The sequence below is a fragment of the Mustelus asterias genome, unplaced genomic scaffold (genome assembly GCF_964213995.1).
Source record: "Mustelus asterias unplaced genomic scaffold, sMusAst1.hap1.1 HAP1_SCAFFOLD_1360, whole genome shotgun sequence".
NCBI lineage: Eukaryota > Metazoa > Chordata > Chondrichthyes > Carcharhiniformes > Triakidae > Mustelus > Mustelus asterias.
Genome location: NW_027591305.1, coordinates 31,182 through 59,045, shown reverse-complemented (window position 1 = coordinate 59,045; position 27,864 = coordinate 31,182). Strand labels below are relative to the sequence as shown.

The window sequence follows — 27,864 nt, the reverse complement described above, 5'->3', positions numbered from 1 at the left end:
TAACCACACAGTACAAACTTTATATAAAAAAATATTAACAAGAATAAAAAGATTTTCATCTTCTCAATTGTCCCCAGAATTCTGCACAAACTGGGGCTAAGGAAACCACTTGCAGAGAAGCCTCTGTTCCTCGCATTGTCCACAGTGCCACAGTTGGAAGATGTGTACATGGACAGGAATCTCCCTCAGCAGTTTACATATCCTCCACACTCCATTTGTACGCTATCTCCTGCACTGCCTTCTTATCTGCCAATCTGGCATACCGCTTCTGTTCAAAGCCATTTGACCTGCAAGTATTAAAGAAACATTGTCTTATTAGTTCAGTGCCTTTAACTGTAATATTACAAGTGACTGTATGTCATTTCTATAGCCGAGTTATATTTGTCATCCAGAACAGTGGCAGAGAATAGATTAGTTTACATCTTAGATTCATGGTTTCTAATGAAACGTAGTTTCGGTACAGAGTAAAGCTCCCTCTACACTGTCCCCATCAAACACTCCCAGGACAGGTACAGCACAGGGTTAGATACAGAGTAAAGCTCCCTCTACACTGTCCCCATCAAACACTCCCAGGACAGGTACAGCACGGGGTTAGATACAGAGTAAAGCTCCCTCTACACTGTCCCCATCAAACACTCCCAGGACAGGTACAGCACAGGGTTAGATACAGAGTAAAGCTCCCTCTACACTGTCCCCATCAAACACTCCCAGGACAGGTACAGCACGGGGTTAGATACAGAGCTCCCTCTACACTGTCCCCATCAAACAGTCCCAGGACAGGTACAGCACAGGGTTAGATACAGAGTAAAGCTCCCTCTACACTATCCCCCATCAAACACTCCCAGGACAAGTACAGCACGGGATTAGATAGAGAGTAAAGCTCCCTCTACACTGGAGTGACTCAGAAGAGGACATTCAGGCCATCTAGCTGTGTGGCTAGTCAGGGAGATCATGGCTGATCTATAATCTAACTCCATATTACTGCCTTCACTCCATATCCCTTGACAAATGGCACGGTGGCACAGTGGTTAGCACTGCTGCCTCACAGCGCCAGGGACCTGGGTTCAATTCCCTGCTTGGGTCACAGTCTGTGTGGAGTCTGCACGTTCTCCTCGTGTCTGCATGGGTTTTTTCCAGGTGCTCCAGTTCCTCCCACAGTCCGAAAGGCATGCTGGTTAGGTGTGGCAACTAGGGATTGTCACAGTAATTTCATTGCAGTTTTAATGTAAGCCTATTTGTGACACTAATAAATAAACTAAGATTAACTAAACTAAGAAATTTTTGTTAACCGAAGGTATTCTTACTCTGATTTAAAATTTAAATTTAACCGGGCATTTAATGCCATTTGTAGGAACCGGTTCCAAATTTCTCCTTCCGCTTTATTACTCCTGACTTTGCACATTAGCCCTGAACACCCAAAGCAGCAGAAACAAGGTTTCTCCAAATCTACCCCATCTGTTCACTTTTATATCCTGAAAACTTCAATCAACTCACCCCCATTCCTCCCTCATTCCCAGGTGAGGTGTAAGCCAGGCTGTGTCTCTCTGAAGAATGACGTCAACCCCCTGGATCCCAGTCCAAAAGGCCAGCAATCCATTCTTCTTTTCGGATCTCTAGATGTTCACGGCCACTATCTCTCAGTAACTTTATAATTCCATCCACGATGCTGCCCACATTTGTACAAGTACAAACCTGTACTTTGCACTTTCTTAACACGCGAATAGCTGAGTCCACCGACAGACACTATGATGCTGCCAATGAGAGAATCTGCCTACGTCTCTGCCACTTTACTAAACTCCTAACAGATTTATCATTGGTTTTCAATTCCACACACTTCAATTTCAGTTAACAGTCTCCAAGAGGGAATTTTATCAAATGCCTCTCGGAATTCCAGATAAACATTATCCACACGCACTCCCTGCCCCACTGCTTTCATCATCTCTCCAATCAATTCAATCAGCTTCACCAGGCAGGGTCGGCCTCTTTCAAATCCACGCTGGCTCTGTCCAGCAGCAAGTTTAAGCTGTTCACTCACCTCTCGCCATTTCCTAACTTTTCTCTTCTGAGGCAGTCCCCCGAGATCGTGGATAACTTGCTTCCTTCACACTAATAATGAGTTCTCAGGTGACTGAGGAGTCCAGTGTCCGACCAACAGTCTGTCACAGGTGAGGCAGAGGGCAGGTGGTGGCTGGGGGGGGGGGGGGGGGGGGGGAGCAGGTGGCGACTGGAGGGGGGCGGGTGGTGGCTGGAGGGGGGCGGGAGGAGTGGTTGCATGGTAACTGGGTTGCCATGCGCTTCTTTCACTGTCAATGTTTGGCTTCAACTTGCTCTTGGCGATGAAATGCGAGGTGTTCAGCTCCTTCCCGGATGCTGTTCCTCTACTTCGGGGATTCCCAGGTGTTGGTGGGGATGTTGAACTTTTTCGAGGAGGTTTGGAAGGTGACCTTGAAGCATTTCCTCTGCCCTCCTGGGGCTCGCTAGCTATGTCAAAGCTCCGAGTAGAGCACTTGTTCAGGCAGTCTCGTGTCCGGCATGTGGACAATATGGCCCACCCTGCGGAGCTGATCGAGTGTGGTCAATGCTTCGATGCTGAGATGTCGGCCTGAGTGTGAACATTTGGTGTGCCCATCCTGCCAATGGATTTACAGGATCTTGCAGAGGCATCGCCGGTGATACTTCTCCAAGGTTCTGAGGTGCCTGCTGTACATCATCCATGTCTGAGCCATGCAGCAAAGCGGGTGTCATTACTGCCCTGTCCACCATGAGTTTGGTGCCAGGCCCGAAGTCCTGTTCTTCAAACACTCTTCCCTCTTCCGCCGGTGAGGAGCTTCCCTCTCTCCCACCGTCTTTGTCTTACGGATGTTTGGTGTAAGGCCTATCCTCTCGAACGCCTCACTGAAGGTGATGGTGATGGTTTGGAGCTCGGTGTCCGCGTCTGCGCAGACACAAGCAGCGTCTGCAGGCTGCAGCTCAATGACAGAGGATGGGACCACCTTGGACCTGGTCTGCAGGTGGCGGGGGTTAAACAGATTCCTGTTTGTTCTGTAGTTTTGCTCCACTCCAGCAGGGAGTTGCGGAGAGTGAGATGGAGCTTTGCAGTGAGGAAAATCGAGAACAGCGCAGCGCAATGACACAGCCTCACTTGGCCCCAGTCCGAATGTGAACTGTGTCTGTGGTGAATCCGCTGGTCAGGATCGCGGCTTGCATGGCATCGCAGGCAGAGGGTGGTGATAAAGTTTTGGGGGCAGCTGAAATGGAGGGAGGCGCTCCACACTCTCTCATAGTTGACCTTTGTGAGGTACCCCTAGATCTCTTTGTTCTGTAACTCTCCCCAACGCCCTACCATTAACTGAGTAAGTCCTGCCCTGGTTCAATCTCCCAAAATGCATCACCTCACATTTATCTAAATTAAACTCCATCTGCCATTCATCAGCCCACTGGCCCAATTGATCAAGATCCTGTTGCAATCGGAGATAACTTTCTTCACTGTCCACTACGCCACCAATCTTGGTGGCAGCTACAAACTTACTAACCATGCCTTCTATATTCTCATCCAAATCATTAATATAAATGACAAATAACAGTGGACCCAGCACCGATCCCTGAGGCACACCGCTGGTCACAGGCCTCCAGTTTGAAAAACAACCCTCTACAACCACCCTCTTCTGTCAAGAAGCCAATTTTGTCTCCATTGGCTACCTCACCCTGGATCCCATGAGATTTAACTTTATGCAACAACTTAACATGCGGTACCTTGTCAAAGGCCTTGCTAAAGTCCATGTAGACAACATCAACTTGCACTGCCCTCATCTACCTTCTTGGTTACCCCTTCAAAAAACTCAATCAAATTTGTGCGACATGATTTTTCACTCACAAAGCCATGCTGACTGTCCCTAATCAGTCCTTGCCTCTCTAAATGCCTGTAGATCCTGTCTCTCAAAATACCTTCCAACAACTTACCCACCACAGATGTGAGGCTCACTGGCCTGTAGTTCCCAGGCTTCTCCCTGCAGCCCTTCTTAAACAAAGGCACAATATTTGCCACCCTCCAATCTTCAGGCACCTCACCCGTGACTATCGATGATTCAAATATCTGTGTCAGGGGACCCGCAATTTCCTCCCTAGCCTCCCACAGTGTCCTGGGATACACTTCATCAGGTCTTGGGAATTTATCTACCTTGATGTGTTTTAAGACTTCCAGCACCTCCTTCTCTGTTATATGTACACTGCGCAAGACATCACTATTTATTTCCCCAAGTTCCCTAACATCCATGCCTTTCTCAACAGTAAATACTGATGAAAAATATTCATTTAGGATCTCACCCATCTCTTGTGGATCCGCACATAGATGACCTTTGTAGAGCTCTTTGGATTCTCCTTTGCCTTATCTGCAAAAACAATCTCGTGTCCCCTTTTTGCATTCCTGATTTCTCTCTTAACTCTACTCCTACACCCGCTATATTCTTCAAGAGATTCACTTGATCCCAGCTGCCTCTGCATGTCATGTGCCTCCTTCTTCTTCTTGACCAGGGCCTCAATATCCCAAGTCATCCAGGGTTCCCTATTTCTGCCAGCCTTGCCCTTCACTCTAAGAGGAATGTGCTTACCCTGAACCCTGGTTAACACACTTTTGAAAGTCTCCCACTTACCAGACGTCCCTTTGCCTTCCCACAGACTCCCCCAATTAACTGTTGAAAATTCCTGCCTGTACAGACTGGAGTAGATACAGCATTCCCGATAGCCCTGCACAGACTGGAGCAGATACAGCATTCCCAATAGCCCTGTCAAGACTGGAGCAGGGATACAGCATTCCCAATAACCCTGTACAGACTGGAGCAGATACAGCATTCCCGATAGCCCTGTCCAGACTGGAGCAGGGATACAGGATTCCCAATCGCCCTGTACAGATTGGAGCAGGGACACAACATTCCCAATAACCCTATACAGACTGGAGCAGATACAGCATTCCCGATAGCCCTGCTCCAGTCTGTACAGGGCTAAGAACATAAGAACATAAAAAATAGGAGCAGGAGTAGGCCATCTAGCCCCTCGAGCCTGCCCCGCCATTCAATAAGATCATGGCTGATCTGAAGTGGATCAGTTCCACTTACCCGCCTGCTCCCCATAACCTTAATTCCCTTACCGATCAGAAATCCATCTTTCCGTGAGTTAAACATATTCAACGAGGTAGCCTCCACCACTTCAGTGGGCAGAGAATTCCAGAGATTCACCACCCTCTGAGAGAAGAAGTTCCTCCTCAACTCTGTCCTAAACTGACCCCCCTTTATTTTGAGGCTTGCCCTCTAGTTCTGGTTTCCTTTCTAAGTGGAAAGAATCTCTCCACCTCTACCCTATCCAGCCCCTTCATTATCTTATATGCCTCTATAAGATCACCCCTCAGCCTTCTAAACTCCAACAAGTACAAACCTAATCTGCTCAATCTCTCCTCATAATCTACACCCCTCATCTCCGGTATCAACCTGGTGAACCTTCTCTGCACTCCCTCCAAGGCCAATATATCCTTTTGCAAGTAAGGGGACCAATACTGCACACAGTATTTCAGCTGCGGCCTCACCGATGCCCTGTACAGATGCAGCAAGACATCTCTGCTTTTATATTCTATCCCCCTCGCGATAAATGCCAACATTCCATTTGCCTTCTTGATTACCTGTTGTACTTGCAGACTGGATTTTTGCGACTCATGCACAAGGACCCCCAGGTCCCTTTGCACAGTAGCATGTTGTAATTTTTTTCCATTTAAATAATAATCCAATTTGCTATTATTTCTTCCAAAGTGAATAACCTCGCATTTGCCAACGTTATATTCCATCTGCCAGATCCTCACCCACTCACTCAGCCTATTCAAATCTCTCTGCAGACCTTCCGCTTCCTCCACGCAATTCGCTTTCCCACTTATCTTCGTGTCGTCAGCAAACTTTGTTACCCCACACTCAGTCCCCTCCTCCAGATCATCTATGTAAATAGTAAACAGTTGAGGCCCCAGTACCGATCCCTGCGGCACGCCACTAGTCACCATCTGCCAACCAGAAAAGCACCCATTTATCCCAACTCTCTGCTTCCTGTTGGATAGCCAATCCCCAATCCACACTAACACCCTACCCCCAACTCCGTGTGCCCCAATCTTCTGCAGCAACCTTTTGTGAGGCACCTTATCGAATGCCTTTTGGAAATCCAAAAACACCACATCTACCGGTTCCCCTCCGTCAACCGCACTAGTCACATCTTCATAAAAATCCAGTAAGTTCGTCAAACGCGACTTTCCTCTCGTGAATCCATGCTGCGTCTGCTTGATCGAACCATTCTTATCCAGATGGCCTGCTATTTCTTCTTTAATGATGGATTCTAGCATTTTCCCAACTACAGACGTTAAGCTAACCGGCCTGTAGTTACCCGCCTTTTGTCTACTTCCTTTTTTAAACAGCGGCGTAACAGTAGCCGTTTTCCAATCAGCTGGCACTACCCCAGAGTCCAGTGAATTTTGATAGCATCCGCTATTACCTCTGACATTTCTTTCAGTACCCTGGGATGCATTCCATCCGGGCCCGGGGACTTGTCCACCTTCAGTCCCGTTAGTCTACCAAGCACTGCCTCTCTCGTAACAATAATTGTATTGAGTACCTCTCCTCCTACCAACACTCCTACCAACTGGGATGCAGCATTCCCGATAGTCCTGTAGACGGAAGCAGATATAGCATTCCCAGTAGCCCTGTGCAGACTGGAGCAGGGATACAGCATTCCTGATAGCCCTGTCCAGACTGGAGCAGGGATACAGCAGTCCCGTTAGGCCTGAACAGACTGGAGCAGGGATACAGCATTACCGATAGCCCTGTCCAGACTGGAGCAGGGATACAGCATTACCGATAGCCCTATACAGACTGGAGCAGGGATACAGCAGTCCCGTTAGGCCTGAACAGACTGGAGCAGGGATACAGCATTCCCGATAGCCCTATACAGACTGGAGCAGGGATACAGCATTACCGATAGCCCTATACAGACTGGAGCAGGGATACAGCAGTCCCGTTAGGCCTGAACAGACTGGAGCAGGGATACAGCATTCCCGATAGCCCTATACAGACTGGAGCAGGGATACAGCAGTCCCGTTAGGCCTGAACAGACTGGAGCAGGGATACAGCATTCCCGATAGCCCTATACAGACTGGAGCAGGGATACAGCATTCCTGATAGCCCTGTCCAGACTGGAGCAGGGATACAGCATTCCCGATAGCCCTATACAGACTGGAGCAGGGATGATCTACTGAACCGTATATCCAGCATGCCACAGTAACAGTATTTAAAGACTCCAGCAACTTCTTTAATCATCTGTTTGGAGGCAATGCAATTATTTGTCCCAACTGAAAATATCATTCATTTTCAAAAGTTATACTCTTACCTGTCCACTCCATCCCAGCGATACCCAGGGTAGAGGTTAAACCTATTGGGTGGCGGTGCGGGGCCGCTGTACACTGGCTTCTCTGTGAAAGCAAATCGACACACAGTCAGCCCCAATGCTGCCTTAGCCTGAAACAAACTTCCCACGGTACCCTCGGACAGTACCATGTCTAAACACCCCTGTACCCTCGGACAGTACCATGTCTAAACACCCCTGTACCCTTGGACAGTACCATGTCTGAACACCCTCGTACTGTACCATGTCTAAACACCCCTGTACCCTTGGACAGTACCATGTCTAAACACCCCTGTACCCTTGGACAGTACCATGTCTGAACACCCTCGTACTGTACCATGTCTAAACACCCCTGTACCCTTGGACAGTACCATGTCTGAACACCCCCGTACTGTACCATGTCTAAACACCCCCGTACCCTCGGACAGTACCATGTCTGAACACTCCCGTACCCTCGGACAGTACCATGCCTGAACACCCCCGTACCCTCGGACAGTACCATGTCTGAACACTCCCATACCCCCGGACAGTACCATGTCTGAACACCCCCGTACTCCCTGACAGTACCATGTCTAAACAGCCCCGTACCCCTGGGCAGTACCATGCCTAAACACCCATTTAAGCTTCATTTGAAGCCATTTTTAAAAGCGGCATCTCGGCCTTTTGGCTAAGATGCAAATGAGATCAAGCCTTGGAGGAGGAGCTATTCCGACTCCAATCAGCTTGGATCATGTAGATCAGGCCCAAGACAGGATGTGAGAGCCCTGTCTTGTCAGCTTGGATCGGGAATGTCTCAACTTGTTGAGACTCTGAATTGGACTTGATTTGATTGAATTGGAATAAAAACAAAAAAAAAACACCCTCATATCCCCGTACAGTACCATGTCTGAACACCCCCGTACCCCCCGGACAGTACCATGCCTGAACACCCCCGTACCCCCCGGACAGTGCCATGTCTGAACACCCCCGTACCCCTCCGGACAGTACCATGTCTAAACACCCCCGTACCTCCCGGACAATACCATGTCTAAACACCCCCGTACCCCCCCGGACAGTACCATGCCTGAACACCCCCGTACCCCCCGGACAGTGCCATGTCTGAACACCCCCGTACCCCCCCCCGGACAGTACCATGTCTAAACACCCCCGTACCTCCCGGACAATACCATGTCTAAACACCCCCGTACCCCCCGGACAGTACCATGTCTAAACACCCCCGTACCCCCCGGACAATACCATGTCTAAACACCCCCATATCCCCGTACAGTACCATGTCTAAACATCCCCGTACCGTACCATGACTGAACACCCCCGTACCCCCCGGACAATACCATGTCTAAACACCCCCGTACCCTCAGACGGTACCATGTCTAAACACCCCCGTAGCCTCGGACAGTACCATGTCTGACACCCCCGTAGCCTCGGATAGTACCATGTCTAAACACCCCCGGACAGTACCATGTCTAAACACCCCCAGTACAATGTTTAAACTCACCATTTTTATTCTTGGCCTCTTTTTCCTTCTTCTTCCTGATCAGTCCAGCCATGGGGTCTCCATCTCTCTCTTTCTCACGGAGAAAGCGATCCAGGTCTTCATCATCGATATGTCGTGCGAGTGGTTTCTGCATCTCATGAAGAGCGTCCATGACGTTCTTCCTCTGCTGCTCCTCCTGAGCTATCCTGAAATGAAGATTGCAGAGAGAATGAGGGCAGTTGGAGAGAACACAAACACGACAAAGGGAAGAGAGATTGAAGGAAAGGGGAGGGTAAGGAAGATAAACTGGGAATGGAACAGGGAGAGGGAAGAGACAGGGTGAGGGTGGGCGAGAGGGGAAAGAGGGAATGCAGTGGAATAAATCGCGACTGTACGACAGAGAAAAGGCGAGAGGTGGAAATGGGGCAAAACGTTAGAAAGCAAAATGATGGAGAGAGAGTAAAGAGAACGTTTAGAGGGAGGAAGATAAACAGGGAGAAAGTGCAGTGAGGAGCAGGAAGAGACAATCTCCATGTGCTGTAGTGATGCTTAGGCTGATGGGACTGCACTGGAGCCTCTCTGCCCCACATAGCCTCATTACTGATCACCTTCCGCTCTCACCCTTTGCCCCACTGTGCGTATTTTTCTTGTTTTGCCGCTTTCTCCTCTTCCTTCTTTTTGCGCTCAATCCGCTCCTGGTCTAAGTCCCTCTTTTTCCCTGATTTGTCTCGGAAGACAGTGGTGGCATTTCCGGAATTATCTTCGAAAAAGAAGGAGAAAGATCTCAGCACCATCAGGTGGTAATCACTGTCCATTTTCTAAGCCCCTCATTTGGAGGGAATTTCAGGGATAGGAGCAGAACAGCGGGAGTGGAACAGCTCCACGGGAAGTGGGAGGGCTCTGCTGAGTTAGCCCAGACCACTCCAGGCACTCTCTCACAGCTAGCTAGTGAGAGTCAGAGACAGCTGGGAGGTAGCAGCTGTCCACTGTTACCCTTGCTCTGGGAATGTTAAGGAGGGGTCTGGATTGTTCACATTTCCCCACAACAGTAACAGTGTAAAAGGAATCAAATAGAATCAGACACAACGTGGAAATGGGACTGACCAACTATCCTTCAGAGAATGACACACCTTCTCGATTATCTCAAGTTTTAACTTGCCTGGAAAAATCCAAGCCCTTCCCAGCAATCCTTTCCAGAAAGCCTTGTTTTCTCATCCTTTTCCGATCTCCCCATGACACACATCATTCCTTCACAGATCCTGGCTTCAGGCCTCATCCCTCATTGAGCGGAAAACATTTATCCAATTTTCACGTAAAACACATGATGGTTTCTTCCTCTAACAACCCAATGTGCAAAAAAATGTCTTCCACATTCTCTTTCACTGATGGAATTGTAAAATGCCTACAGAACGGGAAGAGGCCATTCGGCCCATCGATGGCTTTCTGTGCTGCAGCAACTCAAATCATCGCATTCCCATCTTTCCCCCAAAGCCCGGGAAATGTTTTCTCTTCAGATAATTATCCAATTCTCTTCTGAACCACTCAGAGTGCATTCTAGATCCTAACCACTCAGTGTGTGAAAAGATTTTCCTCACGTTACTGCTGATTCTTTTGCCAGTCACCCTATATTGTTGTACGCTGGTCCCCAACCCCTGCCCTAGTGGGAACGGTTTCACCGATCTATGTCCAGACCCGTCATGATTCTGAACACCTCGATCTAACCCCCTGTAAACTTTCTCTCCTCGAAGGAGAACAGCCTCACAGCTTCTCCAATCTATCCACTAAACTGAAGCGCCTCATCCCTGGAACCATTCCTATCAACCCTTTCTACGTTCAAATTCTTTGCAAAGAGTGGTACCCAGAACAGGACACATTACTGGGCAATGGGATCACCTCCTTGCTCAATGCAGCACAGTACAGCACAGTAAGCTCTCCTCAATCTGTCCTGCCTCTTGCTATTCCTTCCTCAGGTTCTCTGCCCTTGTCTATGCTCACAGCTGGGGCAGGACGAAAACGACAATTGATCTGAGTGTCACTCACCTCAATCAGTCAAGGATCTGTTCCTGTCACCTGTACACTGACCCTGGCAGTAAGTGGAGGGATTTGAACATTCGGTGAAAGTAGGGTCAGGCTCTTTGCTGGTATCCATGGTGATGCCCTCCCTGGTTAAATATCCAGCTAGTATTGTTGAGCTTTGGACATGAAGAATGTGTATTGAAGCAGATTGAAGTGTGTGTGGAGGGATGGACAGTAAGACAGAGAGATTACATCATCGGGGGAAATAATGGCACTGAGAGTGTGTGCGAGTGTCTGCAGCATCGGCCTTGCAGTCTGTATACCTGCCACACGCTCCGCTGCCCGCTCCCTCTGCCTCCGCTCATCCTTCTCCTTCCTCAGGATTTCTGTGGATATGAGACCAGCTCGACCCCCAGACAGCATCTCATTCCCTGGTGACTGAAACACATGGACACTGTCAGTTCATTGAGATTTCAGACGGATTTGTGACGATTTAGTTTGCTTACAGACCAACAGAAACATGAAATTTGAATGAAATTGTGAGGCTAACATGACAATCATAACGCAGCAGATTTAACCTTCTTACTGACCTTTCAGCCTACAGTAATTACAGCACAGAATCAGGCCATTCCACTCATCCATCCATGTTAACACCTACACAAGCCTCCTCCTGCCCTCTGTTATTTCATTCTATCTAGTTTATTTGGTAGCAAATGCCATTAGCTTTCGGAGCGCTGCTCCTTCGCCAGATGGAGTGGATATCTGCTCAGAAACAGGGCACAGAGACACAAAATCAAGTTACAGAATACTGATTAGAATGCGAATCTCTACAGCCAACCAGGTCTTAAAGATACAGACAATGTGAGTGGAGGGAGCATTAAGCACAGGTTAAAGAGATGTGTATTGTCTCCAGACAGGACAGCCAGTGAGATTCTGCAAGTCCAGGAGGCAATCACCAGGCAAGACTGTTCTCTTCCTTTGGGGGAGCACTTCAGCGGTCACGGGCATTCAGCCTCTGATCTTCGGGTAAGCGTTCTCCAAGGCGGCCTTCACGACACACGACAGCGCAGAGTCGCTGAGCAGAAACTGATAGCCAAGTTCCGCACACATGAGGACGGCCTAAACCGGGATGTTGGCTTTATGTCACACTATCAGTAACCCCCACAGCTTGCCTCCTGGACTTGCAGAATCTCACTGGCTGTCCTGTCTGGAGACAATACACATCTCTTTAACCTGTGCTTAATGCTCCCTCCACTCACATTGTCTGTATCTTTAAAACCTGGTTGGCTGTAGAGATTCGCATTCTAATCAGTATTCTGTAACTTGATTTTGTGTCTTTGTGCCCTGTTTGAGAGCAGATTTCCACTCCATCTGACGAAGGAGCAGCGCTCCGAAAGCTAATGGCATTTGCTACCAAATAAACCTGTTGGACTTTAACCTGGTGTTGTTAAAACTCTTACTGTGCTTACCCCAATCCAATGCCGGCATCTCCACATCATTTCATCCCATCAACATATCTCTATTCCTTTCTTGTTCAGGTTTAACCAGCTTCACCTTAAATACATCGATACTATTCACCTCAAACACTCATTGAGGGAGCAGGTTCCACATTCTCCCCACTCTTAGGGTAAAGAAGTTTCTCCTGAATTCATTATCGGATTTATTTGTGACTATCTGATATTTATAGTCCACTAATTCTATGCTTCCCACAAACGCTAGGGTGGCACAGTGGCACAATGGTTAGCATTGCTGCCTCACAGCGCCAGGGAACCAGGATTGATCCCCAGCTTGGTCTGTGCAGAGTCTGCACCTTCTCCCCATGTCTATGTGGGTTTCCTCCAGGTGCTCTGGTTTCCTCCCACAGTTTGAAAGACGTGCTGGTTAGGTGCATTGGTCATGCTAAATTCTCTGTGTACCCGAACAGGCGCCGGAGTGTGGTGACTAGGGGATTCTCACAGTAACTTCATTACGGTGTTAATGTAAGCCTGCTTGTGACACAAATAAACAAACTAAACTAAACCTTCCCGAAGTTGTCAAACTCTTTCAAAATCTTAAAAGAAACAATCAGATCATTCCTCCAGCTCCTCTTTCTCTAAACAACAACACAGCCCCGTTCAAATTTTTAAAAAGAATTGTTAACTGTCCTCAAATTACTTCAGAGTGGAAAACATGTGCTGACAAAGTTAGCATGGATTTACAGAAGGGAAATTATGCTTGATGAATCTATTGGAATTCTTCAAATATATAAAGTTAAAGCACATGGGATTGCTGGGAATGCCTTGAGATGGATAGAAAGCTGGTTAGCAGATAGGAAGCAAAGAGTTGGCATAAATGGGTCATTTTCTGATTGGCAGTCAGTGACTAGTGGGGTTCCACAGGGATCTGTGCTAGGACCCCAACTGTTCACATTATATATTAATGATTAGGAAGAGGGAACTGAATGTATTATCTCCAAATTTGCTGATGATACAAAGTTGGGTGGGAGGGTGAGCTGTGAGGAGGATGCAGAGATGCTTCAGCGTGATTTGGACAGGGTTTGAGCTCTGACAAAGGGTCACCCAGACTCGAAACATTGGCTCTATTCTCTCTCCACAGATGCTGTCAGACCTGCTGAGATTTTCCAGCATTTTCTGTTTTTGTTTCAGATTCCAGCACCTGTAGTATTTTGTTTTTATATTGAATTCAATGATCAGCCATGATCAAAGTGAATGGCGGAGCAGGCTTGAGGGGCCGAATGGCCTCCTCCTGTTTCTAGTTTTTATATTTGTCCCTGTGCCCACCTGACTGTGTCGGGCACCTGCTCTCCACCCGATTACTCCCGGTGATTCCTATCCGCCCGATTACTCCCGGTGATTCCTATCCACCCGATTATTCCCGGTGATTTCTAGTTCGATTACTCCCGGTGATTCCTATCCGCCCAATTACTCCCGGTGATTCCTATCTGTCGATTACTCCCAGTGATTCCTATCCGCCCGATTATTCCCGGTGATTTCTAGTTCGATTACTCCCGGTGATTCCTATCCGCCCAATTACTCCCGGTGATTCCTATCTGTCGATTACTCCCAGTGATTCCTATCCGCCCGATTATTCCCGGTGATTTCTAGTTCGATTACTCCCGGTGATTCCTATCCGCCCGATTACTCCCGGTGATTCCTATCTGTCGATTACTCCCGGTGATTCCTATCCGCCCGATTACTCCCGGTGATTCCAATCCGCCCGATTACTCCCGGTGATTCCAATCCGCCCGATTATTCCCGGTGATTTCTAGTTCGATTACTCCCGGTGATTCCTATCCGCCCAATTACTCCCGGTGATTCCTATCTGTCGATTACTCCCAGTGATTCCTATCCGCCCGATTACTCCCGGTGATTCCAATCCGCCCGATTACTCCCGGTGATTCCAATCCGCCCGATTATTCCCGGTGATTTCTAGTTCGATTACTCCCGGTGATTCCTATCCGCCCAATTACTCCCGGTGATTCCTATCCGCAAGCAGCCGTTACATAAGGTGCCCTGCTACATGGAGAGCATGGTCTCTGAGCTCTTGCCATGGGTGAGGGAAGAGAGCCAGTCACGGAAAGAATAGCACTCACAACATGAAAAATAAAAGCAATGCTCAGTAAGAGTTTACAAGCAATAATTTTGATACTAACTAGCATAGAATCACAGAAACCCTACAGTGCAGATGGCCATTCGGCCCATTGAGCCTGCACCAACCCTCTGACAAATCAGGCCCTATCTCTGTAACCCCACGTATTTACTGCGCTAATCTCACTAACTAACATCTTTGGACATCTGTCTTAGTCAACAACACATCACTGACCCGGGAGACAACACTTTGGATGCGGAAACCAAAAGAGCAGCTTCAAATCTCAGAACCAAGTAATCTGTCCTCGCAACAACAATGTGTCCCTACACAGCAGCTTTATCATTAATGAAACATCCCAAGGCCCATCACAGAGGCAAAATCCTTCCAATCCAAAGACTGAAGCCAGCATTCAAATTTTACCCTTTAACTGTAAGCGGATTTCCTCACCATTCCGAGAGCCTCAATATTCCTGCCACAATGCTCCACTTACTTTTCTAATTGGACTCGAGTCCTGGCTGGCTCCTTTGCCCCTCGAGGGAGCTGGTCTTCGGGAGGGCAGCCTTTGCCGAGTGGGCGAGGGTTCAGAGCTGCCTGAGCCGGGCTTATGGAATGAATCGCGCGCCTCGACCCTCTTCCTCCGTGGTGGTGATAGGTCCAAGTCAGAAGATTGCTGACACCTCCTTCGTGGGGGTGAAAGGTCAGAATCGGGGTCTTGTCTTTTCTGTGAAAGGTCAGGGGAATCATACCTTCTAGAAGGCAGCTCTGTGGACATGACACATTTCTCTGTGTTTTTAGTAAGTTTTTTTCTAGGTGGTGAAAGGTCTGGGGAATCACGGCGAGTTCTCCTGGGAGGTGAAAGGTCAGGATTGCAGCGTCCCCTCCTGGGAGGTGAAAGGTCAGGAGAATCACAACGTCTCCTCCTGGGAGGTGAAAGGTCAGGATTGCAGCGTCCCCTCCTGGGAGGTGAGAGGTCAGGAGAATCACGGCGAGCCCTCCTGGGAGGTGAAAGGTCAGGAGAATCACAGCGAGCCTTCCTGGGAGGTGAAAGGTCAGGAGAATCATGATGTCCTCTCCTGGGAGGTGAAGGGTCAGGAGAATCATGGGGCCCCCTCCCAGGAGGTGAAAGGTCAGGAGAATCATGGCGTCCTCTCCGGGGAGGTGAAAGGTCAGGAGAATCATGGCGTCCTTTCCTGGGAGGTGAAAGGTCAGGAGAATCATGGCGTCCTTTCCTGGGAGGTGAAAAGTCAGGAGAATCATGGCGTCCTCTCCTGGGAGGTGAAAGGTCAGGTGAAACTGTTCTCATTTTTCTCTCAGGAAGCTGAGGATCACCTTTGATCTTTTTGCTTTGTGCAGACTCAGAACCTGGTATCAAACTAGAGAGAATAAAGCAAACGTCAGCCAATCAAGAAACATCTTTTCATGTCAAACCCCTTCACATCGGGGCATTATCTAAAGGAAATGGAGTAAATGAAAAGGCAGCCTCTGCAAACAGAGCCTGAGCAGCATTAGTCAGAAAGCCCTTACCCATCTGAGCGTGTCTGGGAAAGCAGAGCGGACTCTTGGCCCTCTTCCTTTTCATCTAAATAAAAGAAAAGTCACAAAGGTAAGAATGACGTCAAAACCAAGAAGCCTACTTGTGATTTAAAATTAATCAAAGGATGAGAAAGTTTAACTGTGGGCGCTTTCTGTCTATTTCTCTGGTGCAAATCACTAGTCTGGTCCCAGCTAACTGAGTTAAAGTTCAACTTGTCTCCCAACTTGCAATCAAAGCAAAAACTTTTAACAATATTTGACCAAATTTGATGAAATGAGAAGGGATCTGGGAAGTGTGGATTGGCACAGGCTGTTCTCTGGTAAGGATGTAAATGGAAAGTGGGAGGTCTTCAAAGGAGAAATTTTGAGAGTGCAGAGTTTGTATGTTCCTGTCAGGATTAAAGGCAAAGTAAATAGGAATAAGGAACCTTGGTTCTCGAGGGAGATTGTAACACTGATTAAGAGGAAGAGAGAGTTGTATGAAATCTACAGGCAGCAAGGAACAGATCAGATGCTCGAGGAGTATAAAAAGTGCAAGAAGCTACTTAAGAGGGAAATCAGGAGGGCTAAAAGAAGACATGAGGTTGCTTTGGCAGACAGAGTGAAGGAAAATCCAAAGAGCTTCTATAGGTATGTTAGGAGCAAAAGGATAGTGAGGGATAAAATTGGTCCTCTTGAAGACCAGAGTGATAGCCTGTGTATGGAACCAAAAGAGATGGGGGAGATACTAAATGGTTTTTTTGCATCCGTATTTACTGAGGAAATGGGCATGGAGTCTACGGAAATAGGGCAAACTGGTAGGGAGGTCATGGAACCTTTACAGATTAAAGGGGAGGAGGTGCTCGCTGTCTTGAGGCAAATCAGAGTGGATAAATCCCCAGGACCAGACAGGGTATTCCCACGGACCTTGAGGGAAGCGAGTGTTGAACTTGCAGGGGCCCTGACAGACATATTTAAAATGTCAGTATTCACGGGGGAGGTGCCGGATGATTGGAGGGTGGCTCATGTTGTTCCGTTGTTTAAAAAAGATTCCAAAAGAAATCCGGGAAATTATAGACCAGTAAGTTTGACGTCGGTGGTGGGCAAGTTATTGGAAGGTGTGATAAGGGATAGGATCTACAAATATTTGGATAGACAGGGACTTATTAGGGAGAGTCAACATGGCTTTGTGCGTGGTAGGTCATGTTTGACCAATCTATTAGAGTTTTTCGAGGAGGTTACCAGGAAAGTGGATGAAGGGAAGGCGGTGGATGTTGTCTACCTGGATTTCAGCAAGGCCTTTGACAAGGTCCTTCATGGGAGGTTAGCTAGGAAGGTTCAGTCGCTAGGTATACATGGGGAGGTAGTAAATTGGATTAGACACTGGCTCAATGGAAGAAGCCAGAGAGTGGTTGTGGAGGATTGCTTCTCTGAGTGGAGGCCTGTGACTTGTGGTGTGCCGCAGGGATCGGTGTTGGGTCCATTGTTGTTTGTCATCTATACAAATGATCTGGATGATAATGTGGTAAATTGGATCAGCAAGTTTGCTGATGATACAAAGATTGGAGGTGTAGTGGACAGTGAGGAAGGTTTTCAAAGCTTGCAGAGGGATTTGGACCAACTAGAAAAATGGGCTGAAAAATGGCAAATGGAATTTAACGCAGACAAGTGTGAGATATTGCACATTGGAAGGACAAACCAAAGTAGAACATACAGGGTAAATGGTAGGACTCTGAAGAGTGCAGTTGGACAGAGGGATCTGGGAATACAGGTACAGAATTCCCTAAAAGTGACGTCACAGGTGGATAGGGTCGTAAAGAGTGCCTTTGGTACATTGGCCTTTATAAATCGGAGTATTGAGTATAAAAGTTGGAGTGTTATGGTAAGGTTATATAAGGCATTGGTGAGGCCGAATTTGGAGTATTGTGTACAGTTTTGGTCACCTAGTTACAGGAAGGATGTAAATAAGGTTGAAAGAGTGCAGAGAAGGTTCACAAGGATGTTGCCGGGACTTGAGAAGCTGAGTTACAGAGAGAGATTGAATAGGTTGGGACTTTATTCCCTGGAGCGTAGAAGATTGAGGGGAGATTTGATAGAGGTGTATAAGATTTTGATGGGTATAGATAGAGTGAATGCAAGCAGGCTTTTTCCGCTGAGGTTAGGGGAGAAAAAAACTAGAGGGCATGGGTTAAGGGTGAAAGGAGAAAAGTTTAAAGGGAATATTAGGGGGGGCTTCTTCACGCAGAGAGTGGTGGGAGTGTGGAATGAGCTGCCGGATAAAGTGGTAAATGCGGGGTCACTTTTAACATTTAAGAAAAACTTGGACGGGTTCATGGATCAGAGGGGTGTGGAGGGATATGGTCCAAGTGCAGGTCAGTGGGACTAGGCAAAAAATGGTTCGGCACAGACAAGAAGGGCCAAAAGGCCTGTTTCTGAGCTGTAATTTTCTATGGTTCTATGGTTCTAATACAGAGCAGGAAGGAGGCAATGCAGAAACAGGTAAATACTGCTACCAGCTACTGAGCCACACACAATCAAGTCTCCCAGCTGCACATCCCAGGCTGTGCTGCCTTAGCTGGTCACACTAATGCTACAACTCAGTGTCCTGTCCTAATTACTACCCAGTAACCAGTGTTACAGTGCCCTTTAAGATTAATATTCCTGCCAACATGAGCTACCTGGGCTGACAAAGCTAGGCTGCCAGGAGGAGTGCAGCTGGAGGTCAGCCCTCCTCCTCAGGAAGCGCCAATTACTCCTTGAGTGGTGGAAATTCAGATCAGGGGTGCAGCAACAGCTGCACAAAATCTTGGGATTCCCTCCCTTGCAGCACTGTGACTGAGGCAGCTCGCCAGCATCTCTGGAGCAACTATGGATGGGCAACTCATTTCCAGTGATGCAACATTCGATAGACACAATCAGCACGGCCGACAGGGCACAGGAACTCCATGGTTATGGGGTTGGACGGGTAAACACGACGTCAAAACCCACCACTGTGGATGAGAATTTGAAATCAGTAAAAAGTGACCACGGCATCGCAGAAGGCCAACTCCCAATGTCTGAGGAAGCAAAGTCTGTTTCTTATCTAATCTGGGCTTCAGCGTAACTCTAGGTTCACACCAACATGCCTGGCTCTGCACTGCGCCTTCTGAAGCCGCCCAGTGAGATGATCGACATTTCAAACTACTTACAGCAGCTCTCCGCCACCTTCGCAAGGCAATGGGGGATTGGACAACAAGCACTGGGGTTTAGCCAATGATACTCACCAATTAATGAATTTAAACCCCACAGCTGCTAATTCCGCTTCACTGCGAGGCTGAAATTTGATTTTTAAAAAGGTTGCTTCACAATTTACCTCCCAAAATCTTCCACTTGCTGCTCAATCGGAATTCTTCCATTTGTTGGATAATGTCAGGCCGTTCATCAACGAATTCTGCCACCTAAAGCAACAGGCTGGAGATCAACACACTGTAATACAACAACAACCTGTCTTTCTATAGCACATTTAACCTAGCAAAATACCACATGGCTCATTCTGTAACATGATGTGGAGATGCCGGCGTTGGACTGGGGTAAACACAGTAAGAGTTTTAACAACACCAGGTTAAAGTCCAACAGGTTTATTTGGGTCATTCTGTAACAGGCAGGGGAACAGCTCCCATTCAGCTAGGACTATGAAGATGATGAGGGAAACGCAATAAGTCGGGGGCCGTTGGTCTATAAGCTCACAAACTTGAGCAATCTTCCCAAGGGAGTGAAATTCAAACCAGAGGGAATCACATTCGCAGCCATCTTGTGTAAAGCTGACGAGGTAATTGTGGCCAATGTGGAACGGGTACAGCCAAAGCAGCTCATAAAGGACAGCCTTTGTTAAGAGAAGCCACTTGGCATCTACATGGGATCTGGTCCAATATAAACTTCAGGAAAAGGTGAGTGACAGCGGTGTACATTGATTCTGAATGGAGCAATGAATACACAGGTACAAGTTTCATCCTAAACATCCATTGCCATCCATCATGTAGCAATCACACCTGTAGCATTTACTGGTAGCTTCGAAGAGCAAAGCTCTCTCACTGTCCCCCATCAAACACTCCCAGGACAGGTACAGCACGGGGTTAGATACAGAGTAAAGCTCCCTCCACACTGTCCGCCATCAAACACTCCCAGGATAGGTACAGCATGGGGTTAGATACAGAGTAAAGCTCCCTCCACACTGTCCGCCATCAAACACTCCCAGGACAGGTACAGCACGGGGTTAGATACAGAGTAACGCTCCCTCTACACTGTCTCCATCAAACACTCCCAGGACAGGTACAGCACGGGGTTAGATACAGAGTAAAGCTCCCTCCACACTGTCCGCCATCAAACACTCCCAGGATAGGTACAGCATGGGGTTAGATACAGAGTAAAGCTCCCTCCACACTGTCCGCCATCAAACACTCCCAGGACAGGTACAGCACGGGGTTAGATACAGAGTAAAGCTCCCTCTACACTGTTCCCCCATCAAACACTCCCAGGACAGGTACAGCACGGGGTTAGATACAGAGTAAAGCTCCCTCTACACTGTTCCCCCATCAAACACTCCCAGGACAGGTACAGCACGGGGTTAGATACAGAGTAAAGCTCCCTCTACACTGTTCCCCCATCAAACACTCCCAGGACAGGTACAGCACGGGGTTAGAGACAGAGTAAAGCTCCCTCTACACTGTCATAGAAACATAGAAAAACTACAGCACAAAACAGGCCCTTCGGCCCCACAAGTTGTGCCGAACATATCCCTACCTTTTAGGCCTATCTATAACCCTCCATCCTATTAAGTCCCATGTACTCATCCAAGAGTCTCTTAAAAGACCCTATTGAGTTTGCCTCCACCACCACTGACAGCAGCCGATTCCACTCACCCACCACCCTCTGTGTGAAAAACTTCCCCCTAACATTTCCCCTGTACCTACCCCCCAGCACCTTAAACCTGTGTCCTCTCGTAGCAGCCATTTCCACCCTGGGAAAAAGCCTCTGAGAGTCCACCCGATCTATGCCTCTCAACATCTTATATACCTCTATTAGGTCTCCTCTCATCCTACGACTCTCCAAGGAAAAAAGACCAAGCTCCCTCAGCCTACCCTCATAAGGCATGCCACTTATCGAACTGTCCCCCATCAAACACCCCCAGGACAGGTACAGCATGGGGTTAGATACAGAGTAAAGCTCCCTCTACACTGTCCCCCATCAAACACTCCCAGGACAACTACAGCACAGAGTTAGATACAGAGTAAAGCGCCCTCTACACTGTCCCCATCAAACACTCCCAGGACAGGTACAGCATGGGGTTAGATACAGAGTAAAGCTCCCTCTACACTGTCCCCATCAAACACTCCCAGGACAACTACAGCACAGGGTTAGATACAGAGTAAAGCTCCCTCTACACTGTCCCCATCACTCTCAGAGGGCAGAGCTTTCTAACTCAGCCCCGATCTCAGTAGAGGGTCTCCAATACACACTAACATTTCCCACATCAGCCACCCAGTGGCCTCTCTAGAATCTTACAGCACAGATGGAAACATTCAGCCCATTGTACGTGTTGTCTCTAAAAGGCGATTTGTCTCACAGCTCTTTCCCTATGGTCGTGTTTTCCACTTCCTGTCTTTACCCAATTTCCTTTGGAAAGTTTTTATCGAAGCAGCTTCCACTGCCCTCTCCGGTACCGTGCTATGGAGCAACGTATTGTTACAGAAATTCTCTTCTCACCATTGACTCTTTTCCTCTCCAGTGAAAATATCGATTTATTTTTATGGGGCTGTTGGAGCTGTATTGGGAAAGCGGGATTAGGTTTCAGGTTGACTGCGGAGCCTTCGCCTTGCCCAATCCTTTAACAGGAGTTTTTTATGGGCCACAGTCAATTTACCTGAACACACTTGTCATTATTGAAGTAGTTTTAGTAACTATCATGTGGAGTCAGTGACTGCCTTGTTACCTTGTGAACAAGCACAGCTCAAGTCGCTCAGGGGAACAACTTATCCAGCTAGCACTTACCACAGGCGCATCATCATCCTCTTCAGACTCTGCTGCTGCCACTGCTTCCTTCTCCTTCGCCAGGCTCTTCCAGGTCACATCATCATCCACAATCCGCATCCTGGATTATAACAAACAGAGAGAGGCTTTCAACTGCTCACAAGCTCAACCCAACATCAGCTCTGACCTGGGCAGATACTGAGGACAAGAAATGTTTAAATGACAAAATTGGAAAGCTGACAAAGGACCCCAGAGGGCAGGAGGGCAGGCTGTCAGCATCTGCAATCGTCCAACAGATCGCACATTCTCTCAGCTTGTTTGGATGAGTGGTGGCTGCAGGGTGGATGGATAAACTGACTGTGGCACAGGAAGCCATTCAGGTGGGGGAGCAAAAGGGAATGTGGTGGTGGTAGGGGACAGTATAGTGAGGGGGATTGGCACTGTTCTCTGCAGTGAAGAGCCAGAGTTCAGGCGGTTGTGTTGCCTGCCCAGTGCCAGGGTTCGGGACAGGGCTGTGGAGGAAAGAGGTTCTGCATTGAGTATAGGAGGAGGTATACAGTATAGAAGTATAGAAACCCTACAGTGCAGGAGGCGGCCATTTGGCCCATCGAGTCTGCACCGACCACAATCCCACCCAGGCCCTACCCCCACATATTTACCCACTAATCCCTCTAACCTACACATCTCAGGACACTAAGGGGCAATTTTTAACCTGGCCGATCAACCTAACCCGCACATCTTTGGACTGTGGGAGGAAACCGGAGCACCCGGAGGAAACCCACGCAGACACAAGGAGAATGTGCAAACTCCACACAGACAGTGACCCAAGCCGGGAATCGAACGCGGGACCCTGGAGCTGTGAAGCAGCAGTGCTAACCACTGTGCTACCGTGCCGCCCGTTGTGCTACCGTGCCGCCCGTAGAGAGAGTGGGCGGCACGGTAGCACAACTTGGGAGAGAGTGGATACACTAAATTAAAAATTGATAATAGGCCTATTGAGCCAGCTTTGCCATTCAATAGGATCATGGCTGATCCGATAATAAACTCATTTCTGTTGGCTTAGTTTGAAGTTTAAGTAGTTTAAGTTTTTTCAACTTAAGTTTCAAGGGAGTGAGGCCAGGCTGGCCTCAGTAACACCACTACTTTAACACCAGGAGAATTGCAGGTAAAACGGATGAGTTGAAGGCAACAGTTGACATGTGGAAGTGTGATATAGTGAGCATCACAGAAGGAAGGACACGATTAGCAACTCAACATTCCAGGAAATAGAATCTTCCGGCGAGACAGGGGAGGGGGTAAAAGAGGAGGAGGCATTGCATTATTAGTTAAGGAGGCAGTTACTGCAGTGAGAGATGATATCTTGGAGGGGCATCAAATGAAGCTTTGTGGGTGGAGCTTAGGAATAAAAGAGGGACAGCTACATTGTTATGTGTTTATTATAGATCCCCAGATAGTCAGAGGGATATTGAGGAGCACATATGTGCTCAATTTGTGGAGATGTGTAAAAACATAACAATAGGGTTATCATATTAGGTGATTTCAACTTTCCCAACATTAACCGGGATACACAGAGTGTTAAGGGCTTGGATGGAATAGATTTCTTGAAATGTGAACAGGGGAACTTTTTAAATCAATATGCAGAGTTCAACAAGGGAGGGAGCTGTGCTGGACCTGATTCTGGGGAATGAAGCCGGGCAGGTGGTTGAGGTGGGGGAGCATTTTAGTGATAGCGATCACAACATGGTGCAATTTAAGCTTGTTATGGACAAGGAAATAGACGAGCTGGATTGGGAGAGAGTGGATTTTAGTAAAATAAGACCGAATCTGACCAATGTAGACTGGGAACAACTACTAACGGGAATATCTACAGAAGAGCAGTGGGGGGCATTCAAAAGGGAAGTGGGGAGGGTGCAAGCCCAGCATGTCCCCTCTAGGCTGATAGGAAGGAGTAACAAGCCCAGAGAACCATGGATGACCAGAAATATTCAGGATGCCATGAGAGGGAAAAGTACAAGGAGTGCAAATCAATGGAGGCATTAGTGAGGTATAGAAAGTGCAGGGCAGAGCTTCAGAAAGCAATTAGGAAAGCAAAGAGGGGATATGAGAAAGCTCTGGCTGGTAAAAGTACGGAAACTCCCAAAATATTCTATAAGTATATCAATGACCAGTGAGCCTAACATCGGTACTGGGGAAGTTGCTAGAGTCTAAGGAAGCCATATCTAAGGAAGGATGTGCTGGCCTTAGAAAGGGTCCAGAAGAGGTTCACAAGAATGATTCCTGGAAGGAAGAGCTTGTCGTTGGAGAAACAGTTGAGGACTCAGTCTGTACTCGTTAGAGGGGCACATTTCAAGGTCCTTTAAATCAGAGGTGAGGAGGAATTTCTTCAGCCAGAGAGTGGTGAATCTGTGGAACTCTTTGCCGCAGAAGGCTGTGGAGGCCAGGTCATTGAGTGTCTTTAAGACAGAGATAGATAGGTTCTTGATTGATAAGGGGATCAGGGGTTATGGGGAAAAAGCAGGAGAATGGGGATGAGAAAATAATCAGCCATATTAAATGGCGGAGCAAATTCAATGGGCCGAGTGGCCTAATTCTGCTCCTATGTCTTATGGACTATTATTAAAGATTTCATAACTTGGCGTGTGGATGGCAGTGGTATAATCAGGCAAACTCAGCATGGATTTACAAAAGGGAAATCATGCTTGATGAATTTATTGGAATTTGTTTGAGGATATAACTAGTAGAATTGACCAGGGAGAACCAGCGGATATGGTTTATTTAGACTTTCAGAATGCTTTCAACAAGATCTCACATAACAGATTACTATGTAAAGTTAAAGCAGGTAATGCCTCGAGATAGATAGAAAGCTGGTTAGCAGATAGGAAACAAAGAGCTGGCATAAATGGGTATTTTTCTGATTGGCAGTCAGTGACTAGTGGCAAAACACGGATCTGTGCTAGGACTCCAACTGTTCACATTATATATTAATGATTTGGAAGAGGGAACTGAATGTATTATCTCCAAATTTGCAAATGACACAAAGTTGGGTGGGTGGGTGAACAGTGAGGAGGATACAGAGATATTTCAGCATGATTTGGACAGGCTGAGTGAGTGGGCATCTGCATGGCAAATGCAGTATATTATTGATAAATGTGAGGTTATCCAATCTGGTAGCAATAATAGGAAGACAGGTTATTTGAATGGGTGTAAATCAACAAGATATTGGCGTCCCCGTGTCACTGAAAGCAAGCACGCAGATAGAGCAGGTAAATGGTAAAGGCAAATAGTATGTTGGCCTTCAAAGAACAAAGAACAGTACAGCACAGGAAACAGGCCCTTCGGCCCTCCAAGCCTGTGCCGCTCCTTGGTCCAACTAGACCAATCGTTTGTATCCCTCCATTCCCAGGCTGCTCATGTGACTATCCAGGTAAGTCTTAAATGATGTCAGCATGCCTGCCTCCACCACCCTACTTGGCAGCGCATTCCAGGCCCCCACCACCCTCTGTGTAAAAAACATCCCTCTAATATCGGAGTTATACTTCGCCCCTCTCACCTTGAGCCCGTGACCCCTCGTGAATGTCACTTCTGATCTGGGAAAAAGCTTCCCACTGTTCACCCTATCTATACCCTTCATAATCTTGTACACCTCTATTAGATCTCCCCTCATTCTCCGTCTTTCCAGGGAGAACAACCCCAGTTTACCCAATCTCTCCTCATAGCTAAGACCCTCCATACCAGGCAACATCCTGGTAAACCTTCTCTGCACTCTCTCTAACGCCTCCACGTCCTTCTGGTAGTGCGGCGACCAGAACTGGACGCAGTACTCCAAATGTGGCCTAACCAGCGTTCTATACAGCTGCATCATCAGACTCCAGCTTTTATACTCTATACCCCGTCCTATAAAGGCAAGCATACCATATGCCTTCTTCACCACCTTCTCCACCTGTGTTGCCACCTTCAAGGATTTGTGGACTTGCACACCTAGGTCCCTCTGTTTCTATACTCCTGATGACTCTGCCATTTATTGTATAACTCCTCCCTACATTATTTCTTCCAAAATGCATCACTTCGCATTTATCCGGATTAAACTCCATCTGCCACCTCTCCGCCCAATTTTCCAGCCTATCTATATCCTGCTGTATTGCCCGACAATGCTCTTCGCTATCCGCAAGTCCAGCCATCTTCGTGTCATCCGCAAACTTGCTGATTACACCAGTTACACCTTCTTCCAAATCATTTATATATATCACAAATAGCAGAGGTCCCAGTACAGAGCCCTGCGGAACACCACTGGTCACAGACCTCCAGCCGGAAAAAGACCCTTCGACCACTACCCTCTGTCTCCTATGGCCAAGCCAGTTCTCCACCCATCTAGCCACTTCTCCTTGTATCCCATGAGCCTTAACCTTCTTAACCAACCTGCCATGTGGGACTTTGTCAAATGCCTTACTGAAATCCATATAGACGACATCCACGGCCCTTCCTCCATCAACCGTTTTTGTCACTTCCTCAAAAAACTCCACCAAATTTGTAAGGCACAACCTCCCTCTTACAAAACCATGCTGTCTGTCACTAATGAGATTGTTCCATTCTAAATGCACATACATCCTGTCTCTAATAATCCTCTCCAACAACTTCCCTACCACGGATGTCAAGCTCACCGGCCTATAATCAGGAGTTATCCCTGCTACCTTCTTAAACAACGGGACCACATTTGCTATCCTCCATAGTGAGAGGATTTGAGTATAGGGATAGGGATATTTTGCTGCAATTGTATAGGGTGTTGGTGAGGCCACACCTGGAGTATTGTGTGCAGTTCTGGTATCCTTATCTGAGGATGTCCTTGCTATAGAGGGAGTACAGCAAAGGTTTACCAGGCCGATTCCTGGGATGGCAGGTCTGTCATATGAGGAGACACCAAGTCAGTTAGGATTATCTTCACCGGAGTTTAGAAAAGTGAAAGGGGATTTTATAGAAACTTATAGAATTTTAACAGGGTTAGACAGGATAGATTCAGAAAGAATGTTCCCAATGGTGGAGGAGTCCAGAACTAGGGATCATAGTTTGAGGATAAGGGCTAAACCTTTTAGAACTGAGGCGAGGAGAAATTTCTTCACCCAGCAGGTGGTGAATGTGTGGAATTCACTCCCACAGAAAGTAGCTGAGTCCAAAACATTCTGTGACTTCAAACAGAAATTAGATACAGTATTTGGGGCTAAAGGGATCCAGGGATATGTGGGGAAGGGGGAAATCAGGATATTGAATTTGATGATCAGCCATGATCAAAATGAATGGCGGAGCAGGTTCGAAGAGCTGAATGGCCTCCTCCTGCTTCTAGTTTCTATGTTTCTCCCCCTCAATCTCAACATCATCCCGCCTGTATGAACCTGCCAATCCCTCTGAGTATTTAGCAGCTTTTAATGCGATTGTCTCTCACTTTCCCAGAGACAGGCCCAGTTTCCCCAACACCACCCCCGGGTCAGAATGGAGCACAGCAAGATCCCAGTAACAGCACTGAGTTGGTGACCGGATAATCTGCCTCTCTGATGTTGCTGAGGGTCAGTCTGGGGGACGGGGATGGACTGCTATCCCCGCCCGGCTGGGGAATGGCCGCCAGCGGGCCTCGGCCTTCGCCAGTGAGGCTGCCCGCCTGCGCTGTTCCCGAAGCGGGCCTCACCCTCCGCCTTTAACCTTCACTTTCTTCCTGCGCCGCTTGCTGCCCGTTTCCTGCTCTGAGCCGCTCAGATATCGCTTCAGATATTCCTCCTTGCTGAGAGCAGCCATTGCAATCCCAGCCGGCACCGCGCCTCGCCCTCGCCCCCGCCCCCTCTCCCAGGCAACTGCTC

At 47.8% G+C, this 27,864-nt stretch overlaps 1 protein-coding gene across 1 annotated transcript; it reads right to left on the bottom strand.

The window, feature by feature from the left end:
- Positions 1-27,864, bottom strand: bud13 (BUD13 homolog). Its single transcript, XM_078206213.1, has 10 exons — positions 27,696-27,864; positions 22,043-22,142; positions 19,368-19,452; positions 16,028-16,082; positions 14,994-15,876; positions 11,239-11,353; positions 9,521-9,659; positions 8,921-9,105; positions 7,411-7,492; positions 1-287 (listed from the first exon to the last, which is right to left on the bottom strand). The coding sequence occupies exons 1-10, from the start codon at positions 27,800-27,802 to the stop codon at positions 194-196; spliced, it is 1,845 nt and encodes a 614-aa protein (XP_078062339.1). The 5' UTR covers positions 27,803-27,864; the 3' UTR covers positions 1-193.

Coding starts and splice junctions, on each gene's coding strand:
- bud13 (XM_078206213.1), bottom strand. CDS start 27,802: ATGGCTGCTCTCAGCAAGGAGGAATATCTGAAGCGATATCTGAGCGGC. Junction 9,106..9,520: donor TACGCACAGTGGGGCAAAGG/GTGAGAGCGGAA, acceptor TCTTCATTTCAG/GATAGCTCAGGAGGAGCAGC. Junction 288..7,410: donor CGCTGGGATGGAGTGGACAG/GTAAGAGTATAA, acceptor TAATACTTGCAG/GTCAAATGGCTTTGAACAGA.